At 43.4% G+C, this 10,986-nt stretch overlaps 1 protein-coding gene across 1 annotated transcript in view; it reads right to left on the reverse strand.

The window, feature by feature from the left end:
- Positions 1-10,986, reverse strand: part of UHRF1BP1 (UHRF1 binding protein 1) — an 85,934-nt gene that overhangs the window by 6,676 nt on the left and 68,272 nt on the right. The window contains exons 11-15 of the mRNA XM_017522268.2: positions 10,569-10,708; positions 10,049-10,190; positions 9,600-9,793; positions 7,945-9,392; positions 1,814-2,010 (exon numbers count right to left, since the gene is read on the reverse strand). Of these exons, the coding sequence (XP_017377757.1) occupies positions 1,814-2,010; positions 7,945-9,392; positions 9,600-9,793; positions 10,049-10,190; positions 10,569-10,708 (2,121 nt within the window). The remainder of the gene's footprint in view (positions 1-1,813; positions 2,011-7,944; positions 9,393-9,599; positions 9,794-10,048; positions 10,191-10,568; positions 10,709-10,986) is intronic.

The following is a 10,986-nucleotide window of genomic DNA, read 5'->3' on the forward strand; positions in this document are numbered from 1 at the left end:
GTGGAGTCTCGCTCTGTCACCCAGGCTGGAGTGCAATGGCACGATCTCGGCTCACTACAACCTCCACCTCCTGGGTTCAAGCAATTCTCCCACCCCAGCCTTCCAAATAGCTGGGATTATAGGCACATGCGCCTATGCCTGGCTAATTTTGTATTTTGAGTAGGGACAGGGTTTCACCATGTTGGCCAGGCTAGTATCAAACTCCTGACCTCAAGTGATCTGCCCACCTCAGCCTCCCAAAATGCTGGGATTACAGGCATGAGCCACTGCACTGGGCCTGCCATGAGTTCTTAATTTCAAAGCTAGGTAATGGGTATATGAGGGTTCATTATTTGATTGTCTACTTTCATACCTAGACATGAAATCTTCCCTAATAAATTCAAAATAATAACAAACATGGTACACATCACCCAGCTTAAGAAACAGTGCATTCTCTTAAATTAAAACCACAATGAGATATTACCCCACTCCTGTCAGAATGGCTATTCTCAAAAAGATTAAAGATAACAAAGTGTTGGCAAGGACATAGGGAAAAGGAAACGCTAGAACACTGTTGGTGGAAATGTAAATTAATATGGGTATTATGGAAAACAGTATGAAGGGTCCTCAAAGCTAAAAATAGGCTTACCATATCCACTTTGGGATATATATCCAAGAGAGATGAAAAAAAGTATATCAAAGAACTATCTCTACTCCTGTGTTTACTACAACATTGTTCACAATAGCCAAGTTATGGGATCAACTTATGTATTCATCAGCCAATGAACGGACAAAGAAAATGTGGTACAAATATACAATGGAATACTATATAGCCTTATGAGAGGGAAATCTGCCATTTGCGATAACATAGATGAATCTGGAGGACGGACACTATGCTAAATGAGATAAGTATTTAAGGTGACATATACGTGAGTTTGGTTCAAAAATCCCATTGTGTGTGTTTGTATATATATCATAGCATCACTTTGTATTAATACCACATAAATAGATAAAATTATAATTTGTCAGTATCAAAAATAAATAAATAAATAAACAATATATTCTTTCCTTCCTTTTTTTTTTCCGGAGACAGAGTCACGCCCTGTCGCCCAGGCTGGAGTGTAGGGGCATGATCTCCGATCACTGTAACCTCTGTCTCCCGGGTTCAAGCAATTCTCCTACCTCAGTCTCCCAAATAGCTGGGATTACAAGCACCTGCCGCCATGCCCAGCTAGCTTGTGTATTTTTAGTAGAGATGGGGTTTTGCCATGTTGGCCAGGCTGGTTGCTAACTCCTGACCTCAAGTGTTCCACCTGCCTTGGCCTCCCAAAGTGCTGGGATTACAGGTGTGAGTCACTGTGCCCAGCCTAGATACTCTTAAGGGATCATAAGTTTCTATTTCAATAAACTGAAAGAACCAGTGTAACTTACAGAGGTGATTAATTCCTAAAAGTTTCTCATTTTATTGACAGATAAAAAGCTCCTATTTTCCAATGACAACATAGGCAAAAAACAAAAACAAAAAAAAGACTACAAACACACCTTACACCACTGATACCAACCATGATAATCCTGACTTATCTATAAGGCTGTAGTCTCTCTTTTGGTTTGAATCTCTTTCTGTGATAAGAAGTCAGTTATTAACCAATAACCTAGAAAACATGGCACCAAACCCAAGAATCCATTAGAATTTCTTTCTCTCTTTTTTGTCTTGGTTAAGAAAATGTCTATATTATCATATCTTGGCTTCTCTTTAACCCTGCCAGTCTGACACAGGCAGCAGAGAGAGCCTTTCTGGACTTCTGCAACTTTGCCTGGCTCTGCTCCCACATACCAGACTCCAAGAGCATCACAAAGCTATCACTGCCATCACTGTCCACTGAAATCCGGTCTTCAGGGCCACTGCTATCCAATGAGACCCCATCAAATGACTGCTGAGATACAGTCCTCTTCATGGAGAAAAATCGGAGTCGCGCAGCACCTCCACTCACTGGGGCTGCCACCCCCTCATCTGTCTTGGCCATGGGCTCCCTGTTTAAAAAAAAAAACAAAAACCACAAATGTGGCTTTGGAGACATGTTTGTTCCCATCCACTTACAACACCCATTCCTTTCAGCTCAGACAGTTATTGGGAACATACACCTTTGACATTACATATTACTGGATATATAGAGATGAAGTCATTTTTCAATCACTGGCCTTTCTGAATCTTTCTATTTCAACATCTCTAACTGCACAGACAGCTCTCTCATATCAACATTAAATGTCAAGGTTATTCAAGGTCACCCCAGATACAGAAGAGACCAGCTACCTACTGCTCTGGTGCTGATGAATGGCACCTGAAGTCACCTGCATTCATTCCATAAGTATTGAGTAGCTTCTGATGCAAGGCATCATACTATGCACTGGGCAGGAGTGGGGGATGGATACACTGATGAGTAACACATCCCCAGTTCTCAAAGAATTTATAATCTGTTAGAAAAGTTTATCCATACATAACATTTAATGGGAGTAAGTCACATATGCCATAACAAAGGGACAGAGGCACAAACCAAAGGCTAGACAATATCAAAGAGGAAAAAGGAGAAGAGGGTCAAGGCTTTGTGGTAGGAGATAACATCTGAGGTGGTCCTTGAAGGACTGTGAAAGAGAGAAGAAGGTATTCTATAGGCAAGAAATGGCATAAACAAAGGCATAGAACCAGAAACAAAAAGAGACTGGTAAGTGCAATAGCTCTGCCTAGCTGAAGCATAGGTTTGTCAGGGAGAGCAATGGAAGATAAAGTTAAAAAGGCATTAATACAGTGAAAAGAAATCTTTAAGGATCTTTTAATACTACCCTCCCATTTTACAGATGAAGAAACCGTCCCAAGGTCACAGTTAAAGGTAGAATTAAGAAAAACTCAGGCTGGGCATGGTGACTCACGCCTATAATCCCAGCACTTTGGAAGGCCAAGACAGGCTTGACTCCAGGAGTTCGAGACCAGCCTGGGTGAAATGGCAAAACCCTGTCTCTACAAAAAATACAAAGATTAGCCAGGCATGGTGGTGAATGCCTACAGTTCCGGCTACTGGAGGCTGAGGTGAGGAGATCACCTTAGCCTGGAAGGTCGAGCTGCAGTGAGCTGAGATTGCACCACTGCACTCTAGCCTGGGTGACACGGTGAGACTCTGTCTCAAAAATAAAAGACTCAAGTCTCCTAACTTCCCACTAAGTGCTTTTTCACTTTGCCACAAGAATGGCAGCCAAATTATAGAAAACCTTGAAGAAAAAATTGTTAAAATGCTTTGAAAACTGTAAAGTGCTATATGGATGTATCATAATAATTGATTAGGCCATATTAGAAGTTAAAACTAAATTCAGGGGATATAAGGAAAAAGTGTGAAGGTTTTGGAGTAGGGAAATAAAAAGATTACACCTATGTTTTAGGAAGTTTAGCCTGACTTTTTCAAACAACCTGGAGAGGAAAAGACTTTTAGCAAGTAATGGATGTCTCATAATTAAATACCCCCAATATAGAAATGATGTCTCATAATTAAATACCCCCAATATAGAAATCAACTGTACTTTTTATATACTAAAAAGTCTATGTGTGGGAACAGGCAGGGACAACTGATGTGAGAGTCCCGAGAGCAGTGTTCTCAAAGTGTGGTTCTGGCAGGAGCATCCATCAGAATCAATGAGGAATGTGTTAGACATGCAAATTTTCAGGCCCCATCTCAATCCATGAATGAAGAAGTCTAGGAGTAGGGCTCAGCAAACTATGTTTTAACAAACCCTCTAGAGTATTCTGATGCACACTCAAATTTGAGAACCACTGATCTAGGAATTAAGGTCAAAACATGACAAACAAGTGTACAAGGCAAAGAGCTAAAATGAAGAGCATGAATGAGTAGAAGAATGTTACTATCAAATGAAGAAAAGAGCTGATCTGGGGAGGCATAAGGAATTCTGTTTCTTTGGGTTTTCTTTTGAGATGGTGCTTTGCTCTTGTCGCCCAGGCTAGAGTGCAATGGCACAATCATGGCTCCCTGCAACTTCTGCTTCCAGGGTTCAAGCGATTCTCCTGCCTCAGCCTCCCAAGTAGGGAGGTACAAGTAGGATTACAGGTACCCGCCACCACGCCTGGATAATTTTTGTATTTTTAGTAGAGACAGGGTTTTGCCATGTTGGCCAAGCTGGTCTCGAACTTCTTACCTCAGGTGATCCACCCACTTTGGCTTCCCAAAGTGCTGGGATTACAGGCATGAGCCACCATGCCCAGCTGGAATTCTATTTTATATATGTAAGTTTCAAGGCACCCCTGGGAGATCCATGTGCTATGATGTCCAGAGATAGTTTTAAATGAAGAGCAGGGGAGGGGAGAGAAGTCAGGACTGACAATATAGACTATAACAAAAGTAAGGAGGCAGGACATGCTGTATCACACCTGTAATTCTAGCCCTTTGGAAGGCCAAGGCAGGAGCTCAGGAGTTCAAGATCTGCCTGGGTAACAAAGCAAGACCCCCATCTCTACAAAACATATAAATATTAGGCCGGTGCAGTGGCATGCGCCTGAGGTCCCAGCCACATGGGAAGCTGAGGTGGGAGGATTGCTTGAGTCTGGGAGGCTGAGGCTGAAATGAGTGGAGATCACGCCACTGCACTCCAGCCTGGGTGACAAAGTGAGATCCTGTCTCAACCAAAAAAAATAAATAAAGGAGACAGATATCTACAGAGAAACTATTAAAAAGCACAGGCTGATACAAACCTGAAAGTTTGGCAAATGCATCAAGAACTTTAAAAATGTTTGTAGCATTTGACCCAATAATTTCACTTTTAGGTTTTTATCCTAAGGAAAGATTTAGATATGTAAAATATTCACAAAGATTAATGTTCACAAAAATAAGGACATTGCATACAGCATTGGTTCTGAGAAAAATGGGAAACAGACTAAATGACTCCCCAGATGGAGAAATGGATCAATAAATCATGATCTATCCATTTACTAGAATACAATAGGGCAATTAAAAATCATGTATTCAGCCAAGGGAAGTGGCTTATGCTTGTAACCCCAGCACTTCGGGAAGCCAAGGTGGGAGAATCACTTTAGCCCAAGAGTTCAAGACCAGCCTGTCCAACATGGTGAAACCACATCTCCAAAAATAAAAATAAATAAAAATCGTGTATTCATATGCCTAATGAATGGGAAATAACACAATAAAACACTGAGTGGATAAAGCAGCATGCAACATTGTAGAAATAATATAATCCTATTGTTGTAAACAGCATTTGTATATATCATATGCATAACCACTCATGAGTGTATACATGAATGCAGAAATATAAAGATTGGAAGAAAATAGACCTAAAAGTAAATAGTGGTTATCTGTGGGTAGTATTGTTACAAGTGATTTTTCTATTTTTTTCTTTACTCTTTTATTTCCTACATTGTCAACACGATAAACACAAACCAATTTTTTTTTTTTTGAGACAAAGTCTTGCTCTGTTGTCAGGCTGGAGTGCAGTGGCACAATTCTGGCTCATTGCAACCTCCACCTCCTGGGTTAAAGCGATTTGTCTGCCTCAGCCTCCTGAGTAGCTGGGACTACAGGTGCATGCCACCATGCCTGGCTAATTTTTGTATTTTTAGTAGAGACGGGGTTTCACCATGTTGGCCAGGATGGTCTCAATCTCTTGACATCGTGATCTGCCTGCCTCGGCCTCCCAAAGTGCTGGGATTATAGGCATGAGCCACTGCACCCAGCCACAAACCATTTTTTAATTTAAAAAATTAAAATTTTGGCATCACCAGTTAAAAAATAAAATAAAATTGCAGGCCAGGTGCTGTGGCTCATACCTATAATCCTAGCATTTTGGGAGTCCAAGACGGGTAAATCACTTGAGCCCAGGAGTTTTGAGACCAGCCTGGGCAACATGGCAAAACCCCATCTCTACCAAAAATACAAAAATTAGCTAGGCATGGTGGTACATGTCTGGGGTCCTAGCCACTCAGGAGGCTGAGGTGGGAGGATCACTTGAACCTGGGAAGTTGAGGCTGCAGTGAGCAGAGATCGTGCCACTGGGAGACAGAATGAGACCCTTGTCTCAAAAAAAAAAAAAAAAAATTAAAAAGTAAAATTATGACAAAAGTGATCAGAAAATGGACAGCCTATCCCTGTGGAATATTTATACCTATAGGATAAAAGGAAGAAGAGAGCCAAGGAAAAAGAAAAGACTCTTTCAGAGAAGTGACAGTAAATGGGCAGGGTTACAAATGCTCAGAATGAACCGATCAGCAATGTTAACTACCATAGAGGAGTCCAGAAGGGGGACTGAGGAAAGGCCGCTGGCTTGGGCAGTTAGAAAGACACTCTTGATATTTTAAAAGGGCTCATTTTACACATCTTTATTTTCTCTTTTTCACCTCTGCTCTTTTCCTATCTCCCTTACTTGTCTCCATTTAGAAAAGGCAGGGCATTGGATGATTAGGTGTCCAGGCTTTTAATCCTTGCCCCACCACTCACAAGTTGTATGATCTTGAGCAAGTTTCTTACCTCTCTAACCCTCAGTTTCCTCATCTGTGAGATAGGGAGTGATATTAGTACTCACATTATAGGGCTTTTTCTTTTTTGAGACAGAGTTTTGCTCTGTCGCCAAGTGCCAGGCTGGAGTGCAATGGCGCGAGCTCGGCTCACTGCAACCTCTGCCTCCCGGGTTCAAGCAATGCTCCTGCCTCAGCCTCCCAAGTAGCTGGGACTACAGGCGCGTGCCACCAAGCCCAACTAATTTTTGTATTTTTAGTGGAGACGGGGTTTCATCATGTTGGTCAAGATGGTCTCGATCTTGATCTGCCCGCCTCACCCTCCCAAAGTGCTGGGATTACAGGTGTGAGCCACCGTGCCTGGCCTTTATAGGGCTATTATAAAAATTCAGTGGACTAATATTGTAAGTACTTAGGACTGTGTCTTGTCAGGCACAGAAGGCACTCAGTAAATGTTGGCTAGTATTATTATACAATTCAACCCTTTGGGTTTTCCTCTCCTTCCTTGCTGTCTATCCTAGCAGGTACTAGCTCATCCACAGGCACTGCTTAGAGATCCACTTAACATAATTCACTTAGACAAAAGCTCTAAATGCACTGATCTTCATACCATGGTCTCTAAACCACAAAGAGTTCCAGGAAAGACTTCCCTTAGACTCAATTATCTTTCCTAAAACCACAAGGCACCCATGGGAAAATCCATGCTTTTCTACTCTTCTCACTGTGCATTTCTGTTTCTCTTTACTCCCTCCTGTACCTCCAGTGCTTAACACAGAGCCCAGCACACAGAAAGGGCTCAAAAGATATTTGTTGAATGGATGAAATTCTTCCTTCTCTATTATTCTGGCAGATATTGGTAGGGTACAAGAAAGAAGTCCAAAGCCACAGCTTTTCTATTAACAAGATATTGGGTATCTATGAGCTGATCCACTCTAAAGCGTCAGGTTCCTCAGTTTTCTCAGCTATAAACGGGATACAAATGTCTGAGGCCACCCTACCACTGCTGTGGGGATCGAATCAAACAAAAAAATTACATGAAAGCCCACTGAAAAGAACATTATACCTATGCCAAGTATCATTATCCTGATATAGCATATTCGTATCAAGCTGGGTATGGTGGCACATGTCTATAATCCCAGCTACTCAGGAAGCTGAGGCAGGAGGACTGCAAAGCCCAGTAGTTCAAGACCAGCCTGGCTAACACAGTAAGACCTGTCTTGAAGGGAAAAAAAAAAAAGTGAATCAGTGAAAAAAGAGATAATCTGATTCTAAGAAGCAATAAATATTGACTTGAAAACTTCCCACTAAATAGGCCATTCTATGCATTCTCTTGGACTATATGGTGCTTCCCAATCTAGAAATGCACACAGTGAGAGGACTTAAACCCAGTGATCAGAACTAGAAGGAGATGGGATGAGTGAAGGAGGCACAGAACCACTCACTTGGTTGGGGGCAGGGACAACATCTTGTGCATGGTGGAGGTCATTCGATCTCTGCCCAAACTGAAGGCATCCTTAGTCAGGGACACAGCTTCCTTGGTGAGGTCCATGGTGGCATGTAGAGCCTCCTTGGTGGCATCCTTGGTCATATGAATAGCACTTGACAATTCTCCCTCAATGTCCTTCAAGGGGATGAGCTCGCCCTGTCCATCCACAGCAGTCTCCCTGCCAGCCGGGGGCTTCAATACAGCTGGTGAGCTGGAGGCTTGGGTTCTGCTCAGTTTCTTGGCCTGTAGGGACTCAACTGCCTCATGGCCCTTCCCTGCTAGCTGCTGGGCAAGTGGACCTGAGTCCTGCAGTTCTCCATTGCTATGTGGCCTCTCCTGGGATGCATCCAGATTTTCAGTGCTACTTTCCTCCAGGACCTTCTCAGGGCTTGCTGGGCCCTGGTCTGATGAGGCGTCAGACTTCAGTTCCTGATCCTCTGAAGGAGACAGCTCTGAATCTACAAGGCTAGTGCTATCTGAGCCTGCAGAGTCAGCATCGTCAGCACTGGGGGAAGGATGCATAAGCAGAGCCACCTCAGCACTGGGAAAGAGAACTCCAATGCAAGCTGTCTGGTCCTGCAAGGGAGACCCAGTCATTGACTCTGTATCCTTAGTCAGCTGCTCTTGAAGCCTCTGCAGCACCTCCTTCAGGCGAAGCAGAGCCAAGTACTGGTAGTGGTCAAGCCTCACAAGGACAGGGGCTGGGGAATGTACAAGTATATGAACATCTGCTACATCCTCCAGCTCTGTCAGAGGCTCTTTGCTGTCCATACCACTATTGCCTTCTCTCAGAATTTCCATGACTTCTGTAAGGCCTGATAAGCTTTTCAAGTCATGCTCAGTCTTTGACCTCTGATGGGGCATAGAGTCAGGGGCAAGAGCCTCAGACTGCACAGGACTTCCAAAGCTGGCTGACGGTTTCAGCCTCCCCTCTGAGGCCAAAAGGAGCTTCCGTGCCTGGGCTTGCTGCCAGCGGAGGGGTAGGCAGGCCCAAATGGACAGGGGGAAGGGGGCTACAAAATTCAAGGTATGGCCTTTAAAGTTTTCGGTTCCCTCAAAGTCCAAGGAGATCTGGGTAAAGTGGGCAGACCAGAGATCCTGGGAAGCCTTAGATCTCTGGGGAGGGAGGGTATTAGGCTGAGGCAGGCAGGAATCCATCTGAAAGGCATGATGTAAAAAAAGCATGTGCAGAAGGCTAAAGCCACCTGGAACCTTAGGAAAGTGATCATAATTGGAATGAAAGAACTCGGCAGCAGCAAAACCCCGGAAGAGGTTCTGGAGGTCTGAACAACTACAATGTGGGGCATGACGTGTATTGGTGGCAATCATGCCTGATGCAGAGAAGACAAGGGCCTGGGGACGATGCAATTCTGCCCGCTCTCTCTTTTCCAGTGGAAAGCTCACCTTCAACAAAGAAAATGAAATACAATTCAGAACGGTCATCTGAGTATCTCAGCATCCCACCATTAAACACATGTAAAACATCACTTGGGCTGTGAAAACTATTTCCTTAATTTCACAAAATAGGCAGAGCAGAATCATAGAATATATCCATTGGAAAAATGCAACTGTGGCTACCAACAGGGGACAAAAGTCACACTCTCCCCTCACCTTCAACCAGAAGGCATCTAGTCGGATGTCCAGATGTTCATCTCTCTGGCTTGAATCTTCCAGCTTGTAGATAGCTTTGAACTGCTCCAAGCTGCGGTATAAATCCAGGCAAAAGAGGTTTCCCCAGAGCAAACTGACAGGATCCATAGTAAATGTCAGACTATTTAACTGAATGTAGAGATTAGGACAAGGAACTGAAAAGCAGAGGGAAGAAAAGAAACATCCTGTAAAAAGCAATAGCTAGACTCTTACCACCTAACATTAACTCTATTATCAACAAAGCAAAGGTACACATTTATACAGGGCAGAGTGTTTAACAAAAGTGCGCTAAATTAACTCAAACACTGAAAAACTCCTAACAACAAATAAAAATATAAGTAGTGGTCCCAAGGCTGACAAATGGGAAAAGCATGAGCTAGACAGAAGAAATAGCCAGCCTAGATGCTCACCTGGAAGCTCCTGATTATCTGGGAAGTAATACTCTGTGAATTCAATATGAATGGCAGAGACCTGTGTGGGCAGGTTGTGACGTTTCCGACTGCAGGAAAGGAGGGTAGATGGCTTCTTACTTGGCTGACCAGCTGTGGAAACCTAAGCAATCACAACTTACTGTTAGTACCAACAATCACACCTAGAACAGACCTCCATTTCCACTCAGGAAGCATAAAACCTCTACCATCCCTCTAAAGTCTGTCACAGGGAACACAGTGTCTTTCACACATATTTCAGGCATTCTCACATCTGCCTCGTACGATCCACGAGTTAGTTTTTTCAGCAGGAGGTTCAAAGCAGAGCATTCACAGGAAAACTGGGGGAAATCCCAAGTCCTGATCTCACCAGCCAAACTATTAATCTTCCTAGAAGTGAGGCAAATAGTCCCAAAATTCCAAAACTTTGTTCACACTGTTCCAGTTGCCTTCCAAGTAAATTGCTCCACCTCTTTCCAACCATGTTTCCCCATGTCCTCACCTGGTGGATGTCCAGGTCATCCACCCGTACCACCATGCAGCTAGAGCGTAAGCGGTTCCATGCTGGAGGCCGAAAGGCAGCCTGTCTGCCCTGAGAGGGGCTTCTCTCAAGAGGGTTCTTTCGAGGACTGGAAAGAGAATCTAAATAAAAATAATGTGGGAAAAAGAATAAAATACATTCAACTCTCATTATTAATAGAATAAGGAAAGTAAAAATCCTAAGATAATTAAGCTCTATGTAGGAACGACAGCTTAACACTGTCTAGCTCCTGGATGAACTCAGAAATGATATTCTTGACCGGGCGCGGTGGCTCAAGCCTGTAATCCCAGCACTTTGGGAGGCCGAAGCGGGTGGATCACGAGGTTAAGAGATCGAGACCATCCTGGTCAACATGGTGAAACCCCGTCTCTACTAAAAA

The sequence above is a fragment of the Cebus imitator genome, unplaced genomic scaffold (genome assembly GCF_001604975.1).
Source record: "Cebus imitator isolate Cc_AM_T3 unplaced genomic scaffold, Cebus_imitator-1.0 Scaffold24, whole genome shotgun sequence".
In the NCBI taxonomy this organism is placed as follows: Eukaryota; Metazoa; Chordata; class Mammalia; order Primates; family Cebidae; genus Cebus; species Cebus imitator.